The following is a 23,761-nucleotide window of genomic DNA, read 5'->3' on the forward strand; positions in this document are numbered from 1 at the left end:
AACAGTATTTATTGACATATTATAGCTTAATGATTATTTTATACTTCATTTCTACATGGTGGTAAGTGAAAGTGTTGACACTTGTAGAAACTTAATGCAGTGTCCTGTGCTCTTTTACTAAGCAACTGAGAAAAGATAATGAGTTTAATTTTGATCAGTTAAAAACCAAACCTAGCAAACTCCTGAGAAATGACCTGCTGAGATAGGATAGATCTTTTAATACAAATAACTGATTAAATTTTTGTACTGATGAAATCAAATATATCATTTACCGATTTTCACTCATGGAATTTTTTGAAGAACTTAGATATACAATGTGATATACTTAAAAACAAGCAAAAAGTATAGTCTGCTATAATATTATCAGTTATGTTAATAGTACCAGTAGGGTGAAACTAAACATAAGTAATTTTTCCATTTCACTGTCTCAATTACATTATTTTACTGCTTGTCTAAATGAAAAAGGTAACTGTCATAGAACTAACATAAGTACACAATAGGGAAATACTAATTTAACCTTTTGTGTTCTTTCAGACAGCTGAACCTTAAAAAAGTTCTTGTCAGTGGAGGATATTTGGAATATAAAGTAGATACCCAGCATCTTAAAGAAAATGGGGGTCAGAAGACTTGCATTCTGGCACTGGATGAAGCTGGAAGAGTAAGTTGTCATAATTATAATTATATGGCAGGCAGCATAGTGGTTAATCAAACTTTAAACATAAGACAGGACAAAATCATGCACAGAAAATAACCAATTTCACAGAATCACAGAATATGCTGAGTTGGAAGGACCCACAAGGATCATGAAGTCCAGCTCCTGGCCCTAAACAGGACCATCCCCAAGAGTCACAGCAGGTGCTTGAGAGCATTGTCCAAGTTCTTCTTGAACTCTTTCAGGCTTGGTGCTGTGACCATTTTCCTGAGGCCTGTTCCAGTGCCCAACCACCCTCTGGGTGAAGAATCTTTTTGCAGTAAACCTCCCCTGGCACAATTTCAGGCCATTCCCTCAGGTCCTGTCACTGGTCACCACAAAGAAGAGATCAGTGCCTGTCCCTCCTCTTCCCCTCATGAGGAAGTTGTAACTGCAGTGAGGTCTCCCCTCAGTCTCCTCTTCTCCAGGCTGAACAGACCAAGTGCCCTCAGCTGCTCCTCACACAGCTTCCCCTCAAGGCCCTTCACCATCTTTGTTGCCTTCCTTTGGACACTCTCTAACAGTTTCATGTCTTTCTAACATTGTGGCACCCAAAACTGCCCCCAGCACTCGAGGTGAGGCTGCTCCAGTGCAGAGCAGAGCGGGACAATCCCCTCCCTTGCCCAGCTGGCGATGCTGTGCCTGATGCCCCCAGGACACACTTGGACAGGACATCCTGGCTGCCAGGGCACTGCTGATTCATGTTCAACTTGCCATTGACCTGGACCCCCAGGTTCCTTTACGTGGTGCTGCTTTCCAGCATCTCATTCCCTGCTCTGTCTGTACATCCAGGGTTGCCCCATCCCAGGTGCAGGATCTGGCACTTTTGCTTGTTGAACTTCATGTGGTTGGTGATTGCCCAGCCCTCTGATTTGTGGAGGTCTCTCTGCAGGGCCTCCCTACCCTGGAGGGAGACAGCAGCTCCTCCCAGTTTTATATCATCTGTGAACTTGCTTAGTATCTCTTCCAGTCCTGCCTCCAATCATTTATGAAGATGCTGAAGAGCACAGGACTGAGGATGGAGCCCTGTGGAACCCCAGTAGTGACAGGTCACCAGTGTGATGTCACTCCATTCACTATAACCCTTTGTGTCCAACTCATGGGCCAGTTGCTCACTCATCCCATGTTGTGTTTATCCAGCTGTGTGCTGGACATTTTGTCCAGAAGGATCCTGTGAGAGACATTATCAACAGCTGTGCTGAAATCCAAAAAGATGACATCAACTGGCTTCCCTTGGTCAGCTAGGTGGGTTACCTTGTCATCAAAGGAAATCAGGTTTGATAAGCAGGACTTTCCCCTTATGAAGCCGTGCTGGCTGTGACCAGTGACTGCATTGTCTTTCAGGTGTTTTTCAATACCTCCCAGAATAATCTTCTCCGTAACTTTACCAGGCACTGAAGTGAGACTGACAGGTCTGTAGAGTGTGGGGTCCTACTTCTTGCCCTTCTTGAAAACTGGAACAGCATTTATCAGTAGCTGGGACCTCTCCAGATTTCCAAGACTGCTCAAAAATCATTGAGAGTGGTTTTGCGATGACATCAGCCAGCTCTTTGAGGATTTTTGGATGAATCCTATCAGGCCCCATAGATTTGCAGGGATCCAGCTGGAGCAGCAGATCCTTCACAGTCTCAGGGTTGAATGGGAGTTGATCATTCTCGCAGTCATGGTCCTCCAGCTCAGGGCACTGAGACCCCCTTGTTGAGGACAGAGGCAAAGAATGTGTTGAACACCTGTGCCTTGTCTCTGTCCCTGTTTGTGGGGTGACCGTCCTCGCCCTGTGATGGGCTGATGTTATTTTTGCACTGCCTATTGCCCTTCATGTATTTGAAAAAGTTCTTTTTATTGTTCCCCAGTCAATTCTTTTCTGTACAGCTGCTGGTGATTTTGGTTTTTTTTTAGGGCCATGGGAAGATTACAAAACTAATGTGCAGTAGTTAATTTTTAAATCTATGGACTTCTAATGCCTTTCAGTGAAGGTGTAAACTTTGTTTTTACATACACATTAGTGTATGTGGTTAAGGTTCTTTTTGTTGATATTTTTTTTCTTCCTATCTCGCCTATCACCCCACTTACCCCAGGCACCTTTACAACTTTCAGAAGTAGTCTCTGGACTTGAGGTTTTAGAGCCTTTGCTGAAACACGGCTGTTTGTAGATGAAATGTCCTTTTATTGTCAAAATGTTGCACCTAAACCTGGTGAATCATTTAGTATTTACTGTTAAATGTAGATGCTGTATTGTCTTAGAATTGGAATGCCGTGGTGAATTTATTGTTTTTTTCCCCTTACTCTTTTTTAAGTACTGGTTTACAGGACTCTAAAAAATTCTTTTTCTCGATCTGCTCACTGGGAGATCTCAACTTCACTGCCATCTAGTGGTGTTTACAAAGAAGCTTTTTCTACTAAAATGCCTTCTTAAAGAATGTTAAAAACTGAGCTTGTATATCAAAATAAGGGGAAATGTGGTTATTTCCTTTTCTTTCCTTGAATTTGGCTGAATTACATTTTGAGATGATCGTATCTTTTCATTATGTCGTTAGTTGTCTCAGAGATTATAAGCTTTCAATTCAGTATTTGATCACGTGGCATGTAGCCTCTAGCATCTGTAGTATTGGTAGTGCCCCTTCAACATCTTTGGGACACTGCTTTGGAAGTAAAAAACTACTTGATCTTCCTGCATCAGAGGAACTATGTCCGTGTACATTTCATATCTTTCCATGTTGAATACTGACAAGTACTGGAATCTTTAGTGCTTTCAGGCATTATAAGTTATTGAGTAAGAAGAAGGATGGGATCTTAACACTTGTAATTCCTGGTCTGGCTTGATTGCATTTTCTTTAAGGGAGTACTGTTTAGGCTAGAAAATAAAAGTCACAAGGGGAATCTTGTATATACATACTCGAAGAGAAGATGTAAAGAAGATAGAGCCAGGCTCTTTTCAATGGTGCCCAGAGCCAGAACCAGAACCAGAGGCAATGGGCACAAACTGAAATAAAGGAGGCTCTATCTGAGTATCAGGAAGCACAGAGGGTGGTTCAGCACTGTCACAGGTTGCCAGTTAAGGTTGTGAAATCACTGTGCTTGGAAATACTCAAAAGCTGTCTGGACATGCTCCTGGGCAGCTGGCTCTGGGTGGTCCTGCTTGAGCAGAGAGTTGGACTAGACAGCCTCCAGAGATCCCTTTCAATTTCAGCCATTCTGTGATTTGTAGGGAGGAGAAAGGAAATAAGTTACTCAACTCCTTTTGTTGCCTCCCTCTGTGCAGGTCCTTCAGTGAGAGAAAATGAAAGCCTGACTTTAGTTAGCACTGCTAATGCCACATTTGGGCTTTACCTTGCTTGGGGCTGTCTTTCAGACATGTACAGTATACCTTGTTGGTGTCTTGCTGTGCTTCATATTCCTGAAGGTTTTAAAGTTTGCATTTGGTCATGATCTCCTTTCCAAACCTTGACTGGTACAGAGAAATTTGAGATTTATTGTCAAACAATTAACAGGAAATGGTTTAAATTTCCAGTGTGCTAGCTTTGAATTTTGTCTGATTTATAAGCAAACCAGTTGGACAAATCTGTAAATTAAGAACTAGATAAAACTTGTTTCTTAACTTGACACCTTTTACTGTCCTTGTTGAGATGTCAGTAAAACCTGTCCTATGGATGACTGCTGTGAAGATATTTGAATATTTGGCGAAGCTTTTCAAATGCCCTTCATGAGCAAATGGATCTTAATATCACAATAGATTTTCTCTTTTCCTTGTAGATTCTCTCTGATAGGTGCTCATAACACTTTATCCTAAAATTTTGAAGAATGTCTTTCTCCTTTTATATGCAACTTTGAGATGTGTTTAAAAAAGTAGTGTGTAATATGTAATTGCTTTTATATGATGTGAAGATCTTTTCTTTCTTTAAAAATTTGATGTTGTAGGTGTTTTGTTGGAAGTCATCTAACAACTCCATGAAGCAGTGTCGTTGGGTGTATGGCCGGCAAGTCTTCATGTCTGATGTTGCATTAAATGGGAATGAAATAATGTTTGTGACACAAGATGGTGAAGCCTTTATGGGGAAATGGCTGGAAGAAGGGAAAAAAAGCTCAGAAAAGAAAGGTTAGCTGTGATTTCTTAGTGGTTTTTAAATACTTTAAATCAATAAAAAAGTTTAATTGAATCTTTACAGTCTCTATCAGTATTATGTAGTGAGTTTGTTCTTTCCTCTGTGACTGACAGCTCTGACTGCTGCTGTACTCTTCCTCAGTAATACTGAGATTTACTTTGCAGCTTTCAGTTAACCTTTAGGTGGAGATTTCTGTAAAGAAAAGTACTTCTGAAGAGTAATAGTAGCACAAGGGTCTAGTGCAATGGTCTTGTCACATATTAGATGATGAGTCCTAAGAGAATTGGTATTGAGTAAAAGTAGGAGCATATAATTGCTTCCACTGCTAAGTCTGTGAAACCTGTTTCCCACTCCCCTTATCTGGGCACAATACAGGGTCCAAAGCAACTTCCACCTTATTAACTTGGCTCATATTGCTGAAAGTAGGTCCTGATGGTTTGTTTTTCTGGAAGGAACATATCTGTCTCATACAGGACAAGATTTTAAGTGAAACTCTCAGCTCTCCTCCTATATATTCTGTAAATAAGCAAGCTGAAGTCTTCAGCATGATTTAGTCTTACTCAATTACTCCATCAAAGGACATACAGAAGTCATAGTCTTGTCTTTTTTGTGTATTGGTTGCATTTTAATTAGCAGGATCTTTCTGTGATGTGTATTCACTTCCTTTTATTTTTTTTTTACAGAACTTGTATCAAGCCTTCAGCATCCTTCATGTGATGTGTCTTGTGAACATGACACAACCAGTGTGTATGAAAGAATTCGACTTCAGAAGCTGACATTTGTCCACCGAGCTGTCAGTATTGCCACTGATCCTAGCGGCTGTAATTTTGCTGTATTACAGTCAGATCCTAAAACCAGGTATATTAAAAATAACAACAGCTGTAATTTTTCCCTTTTCTGTGTGTTATTGCGATTGAATCATTCTTTTCTAAACTGTTTTTTGGCTCATAGAGAAGTCACAGTAAATATGGTTATCCATATTGCTAGAGAATAGCACTTCTTAGTAATTATGTTGAAGTTACCCAAAGGCCTCAGCTTATATATTTGCATAATAATAGGCAGTACTGATGTTTTATCTGAAGTGTTTAAGGCAAGCATTTGCCATGTATTTCATAACACACTCTGAGTTCTAAATACTGTAGAAATTCACCTCTTCAGTAATCACCAATAATCAGCTTTTAAATAAAAGTGACAAGTGAATTTTTGTTTGTTTGGAAAGAAATGTGTAAAGTAAAATAAATAAATAGAATACTGGACCATGTTTCTTATGCTCTCATAATAGTTTCCAGCTGTTTATGTGATAAATAGCTAAACACTAGCTTTTTTTCCTTGTTGCTTCAGTTTGTAACACAAAATACAGCAAACGTTTCTGTGTTTACATGTTGGAAAAATGAGATGAAGATAAGATAGTTCTGATAATACTGGTACAGTATAAAGGCAAATACTATATTTGATATTCTGAAGCTAGACAGGTCTTATTTGTGTAGTTTAATTGCCTTAATATCATATTATTAGTTGTTTTTGTAAAGAACAGGACAAGAAATGTTGAGCAGTGCAGCAATGTAAGAAAAAACACAAAGAAACCAAACTGTAACAGCATCATCCTCTTCATTAAACATACTATGTAAAGTGTTATGAAGCTTGTAAATGGTGTTTGATTATGGATTTCATTTTGTTCTAGTCTGTATGAAATTCCAAGTGTGTCACTATCAAGTTTTGGAATGGATTTTGGCAAACTCTTAGATGAAACAGATGAAATGGACAGCATCCATGATGTAACTTTTCAGATTGGCACAAGAATGTACCCTGTGCATAAATACATCTTGGCTGTACGCTCCGACTTCTTCAAGAAGCTCTTTGTCTCCAGTGACAACCAGCTAGACACTCCAGACATCTACCGTAAAGATGAAGATGCTGTTGGATGTGATCTTTATGTAATTGAGAAAGTCCATCCAGATCTGTTTGGCTACCTTCTGCAGTTCATATACACTGATACTTGTGATCTTTTGACTCATGGTTACAAGCCAAAAATCCCTTATAAAGAAAAATCAGATGAATGTCAAGATACTTTAATTTCTAATCTGAGAAAAATGAGTTTTGATGAAAATGTTAATGGAAAGTCTGCATTTGAGATTTATAGAAATAATCAAGTGCAAGTTATAAATGAAAAACAGAAGAGCAAATCTAAAAAAGGCAAAGCTGGTGAAGAAGCTAACCTCATTAAAATGTTGCAAAGTGCAGCAAAGAAGTTTGGACTCAGCAATTTAAGTGGAAGGTAGGTGAAGGGAAGTGCACTTACATTTTGACAAGCTCTCCATGGAGTGTTTTTATGTAAGCTGATCTAACTTTAGTTGTTATGGCAATAATGGAAATTAGGATACTAATGTTAGAATAGAAACTAGAGGGAGATGGTAAGGGCATACTACTTGGGAACTGGCTGGGCTTAATTCCAGTGCATATAGGAGTTTCAGGTTGGTGGATGGTGAGCTATTCCATCACTGTTTGTGCATCACTTGTTTTGTGTATGCTTATTCTGTTAGCATTATTATTATTTTTCATTATTTTTCTGCCCTATTAAAACTGTCTATCTCAACCCACAAATTTTACTATTTTTTTCCTGAATTCCCTCCCCCATCCCACTGGTGGGTGGTGAGGGGAGAGTGAGTGAGTGAGTGGTCTTCAGTCAGCTGAGTTAAACCATGACAGTATCTTTTAAGGCATAGGGTCTGTGGGATTTGATATCTGATTCAAATCATCTGACTTTCCATAAAGGCTGTCAAAAACATCAGTACTTGTTAGTTGGAGATAGCTGATCAAACTGAGTTTTGGGTTGATTAATTTCTGTCCTGTGGTCTGTAGTCTAGCAGTTTTTCACAGACAGCATACATGTTTAGTATAAAACAGCAAAGTTAAATTCTTGTTCAACTGATGTAATTTTTATATTACATGGTGAAGCAAATGGAATTGAGATCACATGTCTCTGTAGAACTGCATTAATCAGTTTGGGGTTTTTTTTTGTGCTTTTGTCCTTTCAAAAGAGGGGAATGAGCTTATTCAGGGCAGTTTTCTTCACTGTACTTCTTGCATGCACAGCCAAGATGCGAAGCTGCTGCTAAAACTGAGTTCCTAAGTAATATTTCCATGGTAAAGTATTTTGCCTTTAAAGGTGTATTACTTTGTAATCCACCAGCAGCACTCCTGTGTCTTTACCATCCCATTCAGAAGCCTTCTTGATGAATTAGGATGCTAAAAAAGCCTGTGCTTAAACTTGCATCTCTTCCCAGCCACTGTCTTTGCTCACTTTACTGACTGGTAGCGCTATATATTTTTACTTCTAGATTTTTGACCCTGTAGTACTGAACTTTGCCCTTAACTATACAGTATAGGTTTCATCTAAGATAATAAATACATATTGTAGGAACGCAGAGTGCCAAATATTTCTCTGCCTGTTTTTAAGGGTTCTTACCCCCCTGAACAAAACTGTTTTAACTTTCAACCTTGGAAAAAATTACCAACAGTCAGACAAGAACTAGAAAATACAGTGGTGTGAATTAGGTGACAGACTACTGTGTAAGATTGTCACAGGGTGAAAAATTTAGAGGTTTTGGGCTTCTCTTTGTAGTAAATAGATAAGAGTAAAAAATATCAAAATGGAGGATTGTTGTTGTTCTCTAAACCTTCTTCTCCTTCTTCTCCTACTCCATGTTCTGCAGTAAAAGTAGTTTGGAATGATTGGATAGAGAATTCCGCAGGTCCTGCCCATGTTACTGAATAATTGGTAGGAAAGTGAAAATAATGTATGTTTTTAGTAACTATTGGTTAAATTATCTTTAAAAGGCTGTGTAAATCTTGATAATTAGAGACTTCTCTCCTGCTTTCTGTGCTCTGTGCTGTACCTGGGCCACGCTAGTGGCTCTGTTCTTCTGATAAGACTTAATAAACAACTATCCGGCAGCATTGAAACTCAAGGAAAAGTCTTGGTTTATCTTTGAAACTCCTTGCAAGGACTTTTAGAAAATTCTCTCCCATCAGGAGGGATTTGATTTATGGCACGGTTCAGTGTCACATATCTAAGATATGGAAAGAATGTCAGTTACATTTTGCATCTGCCTTGAAGACTTTTCAAATAACAACTGTCCCTTTCTATTTTTGTATGATGATGCATTTTTGTATTCACAGTATGAGCCCACTGAAGTACTATTACTTTGTGAAACTGCTCTTAATGGTTTGAACTGTATACTAATTGTATTGCTTATTACTAATGTTAATAATTTGCAGGTTGGATGGAGTCAGATTAGAAAATGGAAAAATTAACGTTGTCAACAAGAAGAATGGGAATAAACCAAAGTTAAATCAGAAGAAATGGTAATTTTTTTTAATCAAGTTTCCCCTACCTCACCATCTTTCTCTTATGTCATTGCTTTGCCTATTAAGTGTGGACTAAGGTTGATCCAGCTGCATTTTAACTTTTGGTTTTCAGTTCTCTTTATCACAGTAACTCAGATTTGGCAGTTCTCCATAGATGTTTATAGACTTGATCTGTAAATTAGTAATTGGGGATAGATTATGTGTGGTATGTCTTTGTTTCTTTTTACTGCACCTTAATGTGTTCTATGGATTAACTGTAATAGAATGCTAATGCCAGAAGAAATGTTATGGGTAGTCCAGTCAAAAGCAATTTCACTTCTGTAAATCTGCTTGTTGTGACAATAAGACTATATGGCTTGGAAATAAGCAAATGCATAGTGTGTTTTCTAATCTGCTTTTAGCAAAGTGATGGTTTTTTTTTAATTCCATTGATGTGGTCAAGTTACTTATACCCAAAATCTTGAATAGTCTATTTATATAATAAAAGCAACATTGCATGAAAGTAGCTTTTTCACAGAATTTGGGTTGCTTCATTCTTAAAATGCATCATCAAGGCCTATGGTACCTCCTGATAATGAAAAAATAGGTAACTTAACATAGACCATTTAAGATTGGCTAAAATTAGCCATAATTAATTTATTTAGCAGTTTTGAAACAGTAATTTGTTGTGTTTTGAAGGAAATATTTCAGATGGAATTTTTAAAGCTCAAATTTGGACAAAAAAATTCTCCCTGGAAAGTATTGTGCCGGTACTTTTAGGTTCATGTTCTGTGGTATTATTAAAGTTCAGGTGTGTTTTATTTCAAAGGATAAATCCTAACTTGCTAAAGGAAACATTTATTTGTAGAGTTTACAACTTACAGATCTTCTGAATAGTCACAGTTCTGATGCTATTAAATATCTTCTAGTTCATACCTCTGCGATGTGATCCTGAAATCTTTAGATGGAAAGGAATTCCCATGTCATAAGTGTGTACTTTGTGCAAGACTTGGTATGTGTGTGTATTTTTATATATATTTATATAACATAAGTCATATTGTCTTTTTTAACTGTCATTTTATTGCATCTTGAACTGAAATGCCTTTCTTTACAGATTATTTTCACAGCATGTTAAGCAGCTCATGGATTGAGGTAAGTTTGCCAAAACCATGTGTGGTGGTATGGTTTTTTTTTTGCATCAAGTAAGTGACAGCTTTTCAGTTTTTCCTATAATAACATATCCTAAATACTAGGGAAAAGGAAGGGCCGGATTCTTGGATTCTGTTTGCAAGAAAAAAAACCCACAAGCCACATTTTTTGGTTACTCTATTTGTACTATTGAGATTATATATTAAATAAGAGTAATAAATGTAATGCTGTATATGGGAGGAACTTATTGCTTTTCTTTTTGGGGTTTAGTTTGAACTAGTTAATGGATTTATAAAAACACTGACTGGACTGTTCTTATGGGATACTACTTTGGATGAATTTTCATTTTCTTTCTGTAAAAGATCGTACAGTTTAAATAGTATGCAGTTTGGAATAGCTTGTCATATGCAAGAGACAGCAGGATCCAGAGTCAATGTATAGAATTCCAGCTGACTTTTGCTGTTAAATGAAACGGGATATCAGGGACTATTCTACTTAGTCACCAACTGCTCTTTCAAAAGTTGTAGATCTTTAATTTGTCTTGGTTCCTATTTGCTAGCTGTGTTTCAATGTCCTGGTTGTTCCTGGACATTGTAATTTCACTAAATACTCTGTTTAACTACCTGAGTACTATTGATAGTGTTTATGGAAAGAGACGAAGGTATAAGTAGAGAAGCATTTTTCTGAGACTGAAAATTAAAGCAGTATGCAGGAGTTCCTCGAATTTCTTTGCTTTCTGGCAATCCATTAAGAACCTGGTGAAGTACTGGCAGTTCTCTTCTGCTGTAAAACAGAGCTTTACCTGTCCTCTAGGTTAACTGTGCTGCCTTTTCCTAAGACATCCCTGAGAAAACATATTTGAAACACTGTGAGAGAAATTATTTATTTAAGGGGTTTTTTTTAAGTGTAGAGTGTCCATTACTGTAACGGATTTCTGTATCAGTAGTATGTACTTCTTAAGTTACCTATTAATTTGTAAGTAAATCTAAATCAACCTAAACTAATAAGTAAATATTTTATGAAGCAAGGGCTATAGATGTTATATAAAAATATTAATGTCTGTAAGAGGTTTTTAAACTTTAGAAGGAAAATGTGTCAATACCAGTAGTATGTTCTAAAGCAAAATAAATATTTTAGTATGAAGCTTTACTTGAGTGCCACCTGAAGTAAACCAAAGTTGTTAAGCAGTGATATTGCATAAACACAAATAGTGAGTGACAGTTACGTGGTTTAATGGCTAATGTTTGCTCTTATAAGGGCTTTACCCTAATGGTTAAGGTGGTTCTTCAAATGGAGGGCTCGATGAGGACCTTATTTTCAGAGGCATTAACAATAGTGACTACTTCAATATTATTGTTATTTGGGAACTTGTGATTTCTTTAGATCTTTCAACCTTGGAAGGAAAGCAATTCAGTACTTGCATGGAGGGTTCCTGTAGTTCTACTTTTAGACAGTTGTGGGTAAAGGAATATAATCAAGGAGGATTGTTAGAGTAGATGATCAAAGTGATCAAACATGAAACTGTTTCATGGGTATTTATTCAGAACAGATTTTAATTGCTCTGCTGCAATCAATTCTTAATTGAGAAACTTGGACAGATTTTGTACAAATGCTTAAGTAATTGTTTAACTTCAAAAACGTGACCCTCGATCTGAGTCATTTTCTTAATATAATTACTGTCTTAATTTTGTATTTTATTCCAAGTAGTCAGCTTCTTTTACTCTTTCTTCTTTTTCTTTTCTTTTTTTTTTAATATACTTTGTCTATTTAGGCTACCTGTTCAGCTCTGGAAATGCCCATCCATTCTGACATACTACAGATAATTGTGGATTACCTGTATACAGATGAAGCTCTTGCCATAAAAGGTGCCATTAATATATTTTCAAGTGTAGCTCTTGCAATTTTTGTATTTTTAAAATAGAAATTCAAAACTTAACATGCTTGTGTTGAAGTTATATGTAAAAAATCAAAATTCTTGATTTTTGCTTCAGGGTTTGAGGTGATAGCAGTACCCCAGGCCTCGTTTTACCTATTCTTTAGTTTGTCAAACTGCAGTTTTCCTTTTCCTTCCTTCTGTTGCTTCAAAAAGTTGATGGTTGGTGCTCTTCTAAGCTATTCCTTATGCTGTTAAAACCCCATCCGAATTTGTGAAGCCGCTATAATTGCGCTTTGATAAAAGCTCATTGAAGCTGTATATGTTATAGTTGCTTTTGATTTGCCCACAGTGTTTTACATGATGCTTTGTTTTCCAGATTCTCAAAATGTGGAATTCATATGTAACGTTCTTGTGGTAGCAGACCAACTTCTGATATCCAGACTCAAAGAAATCTGTGAAGTAGCCATTGCAGAAAAACGTGAGTTCTTCCACTTGTAATTTAAAGGGTTAGAGATTAAAAAATTGTATTTTTAGATGTTCTTGCCTTTTGTGGCACAGAATTTTTGTATCTTCCTTTCAGCTGATTATGTTTTGATGTTCATTGCATGTCTGCTAGTAGTTACTTCTTTAGTCTGAGCAATATTCTAGGTTAGTATAATCTTCCATTCCGAATTATGCATCATCTTCAGCTCATGCTCTTTAATAAAAAAAAAGTAAAAAAAAAAAAGAAATCTAACCACCCCCAGACCCCTATGAAACCTTTATTTCATTGAATTAAAGTTTCTTTTCTTTAAAATAGGATTAAATGAATTCTCTTTCTATTTCTGTCCTTGTATTTAGTGTTCCCTCTCTCCTCTTTTACTCCACTTATTTTTTCTTTCTGGAACATTTGGAAGTTTAACAACTGTTTATGCTGTACTCGAAACTCACTATTTTTAAATTCATTTTTCCCTTTTATTTTGGGCTGCTGGGTTTTAATATTTTGAAACTGCTCTGTTTGTAGATAGAGCTTTTTAGTTCTGTGAAGCAGCCATTGCATACAAGCTGCTACAAAGTTACATGGAGTTTCCTATAGTTTAGGCCATTTGAGTGTTAGCATTTTTTCTAGGAACGGGCTAGTATATGATGTTTCAGTAACTAGCTCATGCTGTACAATGTCTTAAAACAGCTGCTTGATACTACAGCCAATTATCTAATGTAGTGTGTTGTGTTTTGTTTCTGCAGTTACCTTAAAGAATGCTGCTGAGCTGTTGGAGTTCTCAGCAATGTATAATGCTGAACAGCTAAAATTGTCCTGCTTGCAGTTCATAGGACTCAATATGGCAGCTTTGCTTGAAGCAAGGTAAGCAGGAATGCAAATGTGTTCATGTACTGGTTGTAAAACTTAAATATCCCAAAAAAGCAAAAGGATTGGAAAAACTAATATGGACAGTTTAATGTTAAAATGCCACTGAATGCTGCTAGGTTAGAGGTAGGTTCATTTTTGCCAGTTAGGGAGAGAGAAACTAGTTAAATATCTGTACATACTGTACCAGTTCTATAGTACAAAACCATATGTTACAGTCTGGCATGAAGAGCCTCTCTTGAATTCAGTGGCTTTAACATTAGGCCTAGCCTTTTTCAGGGTTTTAAAAGTGTTTTTGAAGATGCATAAAACTGCTGGGGAGGGGGGAAGGGTTCCCACCTCCATTTGGAGGTTTTTTGGGGGGGCATGGTGATTATTGTGTGGGTTTTTTGTTTGTTTTGGGATTGCTTGTTTGGGTGGGGGGTTTTTTAAACATGGTTATTATGATACATATTTGATTCATTTTAAATAGGTTTATTATATAGCTGCTGCCTTTTCTAAAGAGGATGGGCTTGCCATCTGGTAGTCTTTTTGCTTTAGTGTCTGCAGTGAGAGCTGAACAAATTAATTTATTATCCTTGCTTTCCACAGTGATTCCTCTAAAGTTCTGAAAAGCTGAAGGTGTGCTCTGGCCTTCCTTCTCTTGATGCTTTTGGACAGGCCTTCAGGTTGCTTCCTAAGTACATGTCACCTTCTCAGAGCAAACCTTATCAGCACTGATTGAAGTTCTTTTCTAGCAAAACCTTAAAAAAAAAAAAACCACCAAAAAACCCAGCCAAAGAGAAAAAAATCTCTATTGTTAGTCCTCTCTGTCCTTTTTGTCAGACTTCTTTTCACTTATAGAAGTTTTTAGAGATCTGAAACAGTTCAGAATGCCAGAATTTCATTGCCATGTCACTCAGTGGCTTCACTTGCATCACAGATACAAGTGAATTTCAAGCAATTTCCCTCTTCATATCTTTATAAAATACAAGCATTATAACCTTTGATTTTGGAGAGAAGAGTAAAAATCTAATAACATTGCCTTAAATATTACTTGGAATCTAGATTTGTTTCATCTTAAGCCTAGAAAGAACATGCAACATTCTTACTGTGATTAAGACTGTATCTACAGTCTATCTAGCAGAAATTGCTAATATGAATTATCTTCTGTTAGTGTTGGGTAGAAAGACTTATAATTTGAGACACCTGAGACAAAACTTAGTCCTGACAGCTTTGTGTAAGGAGAACTGCTCACGTGGACAAGAGAGTTCTGTTGAGTCAAGTTTGTTGCTCTAGTATTATTTTTTGTCATAAATGTCTGTGTTGTGTTTGAGTTTTATGGAGAATTTATATAGACTTGGAGTATTTAGATACATGTCAGGAAGACTTGACAGTATGCAGAAATAGGTAAAGCAATGACCAGTTCTGGTAACTTAACTGTATAGGTCTGTATTGGCTGTGACCTTAGGTAAAGATAGGTGGAAAGTTTGTGTATTTAATCTTGCCTTACAACAAAGGCATTGATTAGTTCATATTTTGTGCTCAGTGTCTTCCTTTAGACCCTGACCACCATGAATAGGTGATAATATCTGTAGGTGAGATTCATCCAAAACGTTCATTTCAATTTTTCATTAATGTAATTTTTTTAATAAGCTGCTAAGATGAATTTGGTTTTTAAAAATAAAGATAATTTTTTTTTTAGGACTCTGGATGTCTTAAGTGATGAAGTTGTGAAGGATCTTTCTGTTTATTACAGGAAAATGGTAAGTTGTACAACTTGAGTGTAAACTGATTAAGTGTAAAATGAGAATAGATGAGTGATAAACACATACCTGCAGAGTCTGTAGGTGACAGGCTAAGCGTGGAACATCTGATTCAAAAGACAAAGTTGGCTGCTGCTATTATCACTCTCAAGAAGCTCGTATTTCGTTATTCGCGAACTACTGCTGCAACAGTGTTGCGTCTTTTTAATTAATCAATTATACACATTAAACATATTAATATTCTGTAATTAACAATTGTTGCATGGAACAGCATAAGCAAAACCTGTGGAAAAGAGCATCCCATACTTAGAAGAAAGGAGAAGAAAGCTGAAAAGTTCAGGGTGATTGTATAGATGTTAAAATCAGTAAGAAGAATAATGCAAAAATTGACCTGTAATGCTAAAGGCTGAAAGCCAAGATACATTATAGTCCAGTATTCTTTAAGATAAATGTTTGCAAAATCTTGGAGCATTTTTTGACATAAGTTATAGATGGATGAAACATAGGCATTTTGAGTCTGTCACTTAAAATATTTCTCCTATTTTGCTTAAAGATACAACTTAAGTTTATAAGCTTGTTAAGTAATTAATTACCTGATCTGTGAAAGTGTTTTAAATGATGATTGATTTTGGTCCTCTTACATAAATTTGCTAGCATGCAGCTTAAGAGAAACTTAATGTAATGGCTTTTACAACTACAGATTCCAGCTATGGTCAGGAGAGTAATTACTCCATATCCAGATGGACCTGACATAAGTTGTTTTGAGCCTGAAAATGGAGAGAACTTTGTCTTTTTAAGGGAAGAAATGAATACAGAACAAAATTCTCAGTAAGTATCTGGTTTTGCATCAATATGTTTAACTAGATGAACTGTGTGTGGTATTAATCCTCATTTGCATTGGTGCCTGACTGCCTTTAAGTTCAGAATTGAAATATTAAGAAATGGAGCTTTCAAAGACCGTTCTCAGTTTCCTTAATATTTGAAAATGTTGAAAAACTGCAGCAGAGCACTTTCAATTTATAAGTAGCGTGTGAGGAAAGGTTGCAAAATAAGCATTCACAACAATATTTGGGAGTTGTGCATGTAATGAGAGTATCTTTGTATGTGTGGGACTAACTGTGGAGTTCACTGAACTTCACTGAATTATGAGAAATCAAAAAAGAAAAAAACATACTTGAATGTACTATAGGTCTGTTTGAAAAAAGTGTGATAATCTACATTTCTTGATATTAACAGAATTGTGAAGTGAAATACAGAGCTTTGAAGTATGATAGGATGACTTGGTAAAAGGCTTCCAAATAGTGGGATACAACATTCAGAAGAAACTTCACCTGCAGTATTGTGTATTGTTCTGAGCACTTGTGTCAGGAAAAGTTGCACTAAGTGAACTGGTATAGGTAAGAACTAGTAGATCAAGGGAACTGAGAGGCTATTTTGTATTAGACTTCAAGCTTTTCAGTGTTTTTCAAGGCTGGGTGGTAGCTGCTAGGGAACTGGGCAGTCCAAGGATTGAAAAATAACCACCCCAAGCACTGTAGGGTAGTGCTGCAGGAATGATTAAGTAGTTACATAGTAGTTACTTCACAAAAAGCAGCTTAGAAAGCTTTGAAATAGCACACTGTAGCTTCAATTCATATAATTCTGAATTTCTAGTTGTGTTGTTAAAATGAAAGATGCCTTTTTTCTGAGTTTACTCTTCCTAATAGCATATATAGGATCACATGACATTTAGGTAACATCACCCTATATGTGCTTTATTGTAAAATTAGTAGTATCACAACAGCAGTGTTCATGTTGGGGAAAAATGAGACCAACTCTGGCATTTATTGAACTTTGGTAATTTAGGAGAAGTGAAGAGAGAAAAAAAGTGGAGACTTGTCTGTAATTTGCTTTATGTCAGTTGCTGAGATGTGTAGCAGGTTTAATCTGACCTAGGTGGCAGTGCCAGCCTGTGCAGCAGCTGCATCTTCCACTGTCTCAGCAGAAGTCTGTGTGCAATATAATAGTCCAGAGACTAGATCTAGATTGGAAAGAGTTTTTTTCTTTTCCTCCTGGATTCTTCTTTCCCCCAAAATCATTTATGAAATGGTTGTGCCAGTGCATAAGCAGAGCAGGAGCAAGCAGCTAGTGCCAGCTAGTGAGATCAGCTGCTACTGCTGAACTATAACTGCTGCTGCTGACTGAAAAACGTGACATTGACATGGGTAGTTCTGAAGCTCAGTTTCTTTGGCTTTAATGCATTTGGGGGTTTTTTTGTTGTGGTTTTTTTTTTTTTTCCTGTTAGGGAAGCCCTTTTCAAAAAAGCAAAAACTAAGGCAAAAAAGAAGCCACGAAAACGGTCTGACAGCTCTGGAGGATATAATCTATCGGATGTTATTCAGAGTCCAGCCTCTACAGGTCAGTGGGAAAGAGATTCCTTTCAGGTATAAAATCAGAACATAAAGTGCAATATGCAATGCAATGCAATTTCTGTATTTCCAGAAGGAAATATTACAAAGATTATTTCTTTTCTAGTGAACACTATAGTTGAATGTAAATAGTGAATTCTTAAGATTAAGAGTTTTTTTAAAGGATGTTTGTCATAGGAAGTTTGTGCCCAAAGTTGACATGAAAGCATGCATTTTATCAAATAAAGATAATGGACATTTTCTCGAGTGGTTTTAGTAAGTGGAAAATTTCTATTAATGCATTGTGGGTTTGGTTTTTTTTTCTGGAATATAAAGAATAAATTAGCCACTTTTTATTGAAAAGATGGTAGAAGGCTTTAAAGAAAAAGTGGTTTTATTTGTATATTGTAAGACAGGAAGAAAACTGGGAGTAATATTATTTGAAAAAAAGATTTAAGATGGTCTAAAATTTGCCTATACTTATTACAGTCTAATACTCTGGACTGGGTAAACTTCTGGTTGTTTTATATTCATCGTATGGAATGAATAATTTTTGTGTTTGTTAAGCATTGTTTAGTCTGGGTCTCATGATTTAATAGTTCTACTCTCTTTTCTTATTTCTAGGCTCAGTAAAACTGGATAAAGCTAACTCAATAGAATCACTTCCAGAACTCTTAACATCTGACTCTGAAGGTAGTTACGCAGGATTGGGTAGTCCCAGAGACTTGCAGTCCCCTGACTTCACAAAAGGATTTCATCCCGAGAGGACTGAGGTATGATTTCTTCTTAGCAATTTTTTTGTTTGTGTTTATCTAGTCCATCAAAAGCAGAGTTTGTATTTTAGAGTCTTTCTGTGAAGCTGTTGTACTTACGATGGAGTAGACAACTTTAGGGAGTTACTGTTTATTTGATTAAGGAAATAAAAATTAGTGTTTGTAGCATTTATTCAACAATTTTCTGCCTGATTTTTAGATGAAGGACAAAGTATGCAGTCAGGGTATGAAACCCACTCAACCTAACAAGGAGATGAAGTCATACAAGGGAGCATCAGCATTGACGCAGTCTGTTCCACAGTCCATTCCCAGTGCCAGACACAACTCTGCAAGCTCTCCCAATTGGGTAGCAACCAGTTTCAGGTGCAGTAATACTTAAAATCACTGTTCTACACTTGGTAGTGAAAGCTAATAATGTTCTATTCAGACTAAAAAGCCATCTGCTCTTCAAAATGATCGTACATTACTTGACGTGTGAACTCAAGATTTTGCTAATTTAATAAAAGGGGTACATGTTGTAATTATTCATTGAGAAAAGCAATGCTCTATATATTATTCTTTTTTTTTTATTGCTACTAGTCTGTAGTTCTAATACCTGTTATTAGAACACCTGCTTGGTTAATACTTTGTAAAGTACTTGAGAGTTTTTTGTAGAATCAGACCATGCTTGAAGCCATTAGAAGCTCCATTGTACTTTGAGATTTTTTTAGACCTTTAGACTTAAACGGCTGTAAAAATCAACACCACAGGTTTAACTAGTACATTAATAAAAAAATGGAGTATTATTTTTTATCTGTAGGGAGAAATGGAGAAGTGCTGCTTATAGTTTATTTCAATGCCTGTCCTTGAATCAAGTTGTAACACAGTTTACAGGTACCTTTAAGTACACACAGTTTAATTTATAATTTTATGTAGAGCTTGGGAATGTCTAGATTTAATTCATGCTCATTTCTGTGGAAGTTTAAAATTAGGTCATTTACGGAAAAGAGACTGATTCCTGCATTTTGAGAATGTTACTGATGTTTATGTAGTGCTCTGACTGCAAAAACTGTTCTGTTTATCATGTGAAATAATTTTAGTACTGTTCTTCAAAGAGAGATCTAATTCAGCCTTTAGGACAGAGCTGCGAGGAGTGCCTCTTTAACTTAGCATGAGCATTTGACTACTAAATAAGTATCCTTATTTAGCTATCTAATTTTTTTGAAGTAATCATAGTTTTTAGGTATCTAATTCTTTTAAAGTAATCATAGTTCACATCTTTTTGTTTCATAGTATAATGAGTCTTGAAAGTATTTTTATAGTGTGCTCTTAAGTATGTATATATTTATAAAAGTTTTGTCAGAAACATTTTATTTGAGGTTTGCCATAATTGAGGAAACAGACATAAATTACACAACCAGTTACCAGTCTTAGTATGATTTAGAGGATTTCAGTGAAGGCTGGAACTGTGGAATGTGAGTGAAAATCAGTGCCTTGCAAGGTAACTTTTTATTTTTCATTTAGCCCTGCCAGCCCTCCTGCTATGGATCTGAGAACCATCATGGAAATTGAAGAAAATATGCAAAGATGTGGAACCATGCCAAAGGCAAATTCAGGGTTGGTAAAAAACCAAAATCTATAAAAAAAAGTGTGATAGGCTAGGTTGTTATGAATTTACTTAGTGGTTTAGGCCATTCAGAGTTTAAAAAAAGCAGGAGAAAAGTTGTCCTATTTGGTTTTGAACAGCTTTGTTTACTTCAGTTCATTATGTTGTTTTTCTTTGAGCATACAAAATGTATCCCTTTATTTTACTCTAGCCTTGTTTTGTCAACTACTGCAAAAGAGCAAGTGAGCTAGTATCTTAAATAACTGGCCTGCTCTGCTGAGCCTTTCTATTTCCAACCAGAAAGAATTAATTCTTGTTCCTAGGACTTTGGAAATTACTTGTGAATGAGTACTGTATTTGAGAAGTTTGTTTCTTGTCTCACATTCTCTGTCATATCCCAGCACCTGTGTCTTGATGTTGACAATTCTTCAGACAGAAGCAGGGATGGTTCCTTCTTGTAGAAGCATCCCAAAAGACTCAGGAAGATAAATATGCTTTCTTATGAGGCAGTGTATTAAACCTAGTATTTTTTAAGTGGCGATATATAGAAGAGAACTGGAGGTGACTCTCATGACCTTTGAGGTCTGGCATTCTTAAAAAGGATGGTTAGGAAAGTACTCATGGAACCTGGTAAAAGCTTGCTTGCTACATAAATTCAGAAGCTGTAAACAAAACAGCCAGGACTGAAGAATCCAAATAGTGTAGAAAAGAAAATTATTACAGATAGAAGAAATGGCTGTATGTTGTTGTATACATTTTTTTATGTATGAATATTTTGGGTTTAAGGGAGCTAAGCTTGACAGTCTAAAAAATCACAAGGTTAGAAAATAGTCTTCCTCTGATGGTAGTCCTCTTTTGGAGACTTGATTCCTACTCTGCATGTTCTCATTTACAGATGTCAACGTGAAGAATACTTCTATGATGCTTTTCTTTCTGTCGTGCTTGATATTAATTGATCTTCTTTTTGCTTCCCAGCCATCTGAGCCCTCCCCTCCTTGCCTTTTGGCACTCTAAACAAAGTATTTTGGCCTAAGAAAGAAGTATTTCTCAGTTTAATTTGCAGGATTAAAGATGAGTGATCTCAAAGGACAATGATCTTACATCTTTTTTTGCAATGTCCATTGACAGCAGAATGGTGTCTCATGGAATCAAGCTTTCTCAGAAGCAAAGGAAAATGATTGCCCTGGCAGCAAAAGATAATGGATCAGTAGCTAGCAGCCCAGAGCCTACCACTCTAGTAACGACACCACCTCCACCTACAAAAGTTGCGAAACTAGGGAATGCATGGTATGTTATAAACCAAATATAAATTCTTTTTCTTTGGAGGGTTATTAAATTGAATAGGCAGACTGAACTATTTGTATCTACATTTAGAAGTAATCTAGAAATTCAAAGCAGGTGGGGAAATGCAGTGGTTGCAGTTCAACAGTTCTTTGAAATTTTGCTCTGAGTCAGAAGACTGCATCCCATCTGGTGCTTTCCTGTGTACAATGTCATATTTGCAGCTGGGGCCCACGTAAATCATAGAAGAAGCAGCTTGAGAACAAGCTCTGAAACTTAGTCAGGAAGAAGTTATTGGAAACCATTATGAATAGTGTTTTTTCCTCTGTCAAAAACATAAAGAAAAATGTTAGCCCTTCCTGGGGGAAAGTATGGAATGAGTTTGGACTAGAGCAGAATTGACCAAAATTAGAGATAACAAAGTTATCTAGGTGTCTCAGAGATTGAGGAAGCATTGTATGCTTCTAAAAATTTTTATGATGGAAGGATGCATAGGGGTTTAAAATGAGTTTGAATGCTGATTACACACAATTTAAGAGTTTGAGTTAATATCATGGTATTGAATACAAAAATAGTTTATTATCTGTTCAGTGAACTTGATTTATAACAAATGTAATAAGGTGCTAGCCCAAGTCATGCTTTGTTCTTCACTTTTACTGTTGGTATTGGATAAAAGCATAAACCAAAAATGTTAAGTTTCCAGCTATGTAAATTTAATGGGTTTAATTATTACATGGTGAATACCTATTTGCATGCTCTAAGTGTGAAGTAAATGTTGGCCATTTCTCCAGTTTTCCCTATTCAAGAAGGTCTAGACTTTTATTGCAGATAACTTTTGTACTGTTACCCTAGAAGAACTGTCAGTCTCGTCTCTCTGTAGCTTACTTGGTTGTACCTCAGTGGGCAAAGGTTTTACCTGTCACAGTCACTTTTAAGATAATCTGTCTTTTCAATTTATTTTCATCCACGTACACCTAATACTAAAATTTAGGGTCTCATTTACTCCCCCAATCCCTTAAATTTATTCTTATGTAATATTGGGCAAAGCCCACAACTTTATTTTAAAGAGGAAATACAATGAGTTGGTTTGCACTTAAGGATTCAGACTTCCTGATCTCTGAACTATAGTTGAGACCTTGACACAGGGAGAAACAAGGTTTGCAAGATTCATCTTCTGAAGTCTAGTGAGTGGATGAATCTGTATCCTTAAAACTGGTCCTCTCTAGTGCTTTGAAGAACATGGTTCCTGCTTTACACAGGCGATTCTGCAGGGCAAGCAGCACATTAGTTATTTGCCTTAGCTAATGGAGGTGTCACAGGGCTGCTACAGTTCTGAGGCTTAAAATTTGCTAGGAGAAACTGATGGTTGAATCACATGTTGATGAGCACAGCAAACACTGAGTTATTCTATCCTTTATTATATTAAAAAAAATAATACTCCACCCACTGTTCTTAATCTTACTACTAATGTTGTAATTGTCCATAAAGACAATGAAATATAAAAATCCTAAAAAATAAAAACAAAATTGTTACAGAAATAAAATGAGGGTGAAGGAGAATCTCCGTCCTTTTATCAGGTGTAGTGACAAAGTATGGAGGAAATCCTGAGGCATGTGATGGCTTCTTTGCTCCAGTCTTTAACAGTAAGATCAGTCATTCTCCAGGTACCCAGCCCCATGGGCTGGAATGAAGCCCCCATAGGGGGGCATCCAAGGGGAAATGGTCAGTGATGTGCTACACCACTTAAACACACACAAGTCCATGGAGCTGGATGGGATCGACCCAAGGGTACTGAGGGAGCTGGTGAAGGTGATCACTGAGACACTTTAAATCATACTAGCAGCCCTGGTCAAATGGAGAGGGCCCAGGTGAGTGGAATTGAGCCAATATGACACCCATCTAAAGGACTGGAAGGAGAATGTGGGGAACTACAGGCCTGTCAGCCTCACCTCAGCTCCAGGGAGGCTCATGGAGCAGATCATCCTTGGTGCTGTAACATGGCATGTGCAGGACAACCAGTTGGTCAGGTCCAGGCAGCGTAGCTTTAAGAAAAGCAGGTCCTGCCTGAATAGTTTGACTTATTCATACTATTCATGTACTCTCTGATAGATAATTCTTTATCTGATAGATAATTCTTTCTTTTTAATTCAGTTGGGTGTTACTTAAACTAGACTGCCTATGGATTGTTCCTTGCTTTTAAAAAGCAAATAAGGACTGATTTTTGAATATCCCTAGATAAATGTCTCCAAAAAATATATTGTGCTCTTAAGGTTCTGATTAAACAGTTTTTGGAAGGAGCTGGGCCTACTGTGTTACACAAACCATCTTAGGTGGAAAGGCTAGGGTATATTTCAGGAGGATGGAATCCAATCTAATGCTCATGTGGTCACCATGCGTGATTCCACACGTTCCTCTCCTGCGTTCCTCTGGCTGCCGATCTGGAAAATGCCGGTAGCTCAAGAGTTCAAGCAAAGAACCA

At 36.7% G+C, this 23,761-nt stretch overlaps 1 protein-coding gene across 2 annotated transcripts in view; it reads left to right on the forward strand.

The window, feature by feature from the left end:
* IBTK (inhibitor of Bruton tyrosine kinase) overlaps positions 1-23,761 on the forward strand; it is a 57,769-nt gene that overhangs the window by 18,442 nt on the left and 15,566 nt on the right. Inside the window, exons 9-25 of one of the 2 annotated variants that reach the window (XM_039569119.1) lie at positions 535-658; positions 4,610-4,787; positions 5,478-5,652; positions 6,476-7,069; positions 9,073-9,159; positions 10,071-10,153; positions 10,256-10,293; positions 12,062-12,155; positions 12,543-12,644; positions 13,391-13,508; positions 15,196-15,256; positions 15,957-16,084; positions 17,541-17,653; positions 18,268-18,416; positions 18,616-18,779; positions 19,920-20,012; positions 21,133-21,288. In XM_039569119.1, coding sequence (XP_039425053.1) covers positions 535-658; positions 4,610-4,787; positions 5,478-5,652; positions 6,476-7,069; positions 9,073-9,159; positions 10,071-10,153; positions 10,256-10,293; positions 12,062-12,155; positions 12,543-12,644; positions 13,391-13,508; positions 15,196-15,256; positions 15,957-16,084; positions 17,541-17,653; positions 18,268-18,416; positions 18,616-18,779; positions 19,920-20,012; positions 21,133-21,288 — 2,457 coding nt within the window. Of the gene's footprint in view, positions 1-534; positions 659-4,609; positions 4,788-5,477; positions 5,653-6,475; positions 7,070-9,072; positions 9,160-10,070; positions 10,154-10,255; positions 10,294-12,061; positions 12,156-12,542; positions 12,645-13,390; positions 13,509-15,195; positions 15,257-15,956; positions 16,085-17,540; positions 17,654-18,267; positions 18,417-18,615; positions 18,780-19,919; positions 20,013-21,129; positions 21,289-23,761 lie in introns of both variants that reach the window. The other variant, XM_039569118.1, reaches the window with a different exon arrangement.

This window comes from Corvus cornix, chromosome 3, assembly GCF_000738735.6.
Source record: "Corvus cornix cornix isolate S_Up_H32 chromosome 3, ASM73873v5, whole genome shotgun sequence".
NCBI classification, from domain to species: domain Eukaryota; kingdom Metazoa; phylum Chordata; class Aves; order Passeriformes; family Corvidae; genus Corvus; species Corvus cornix.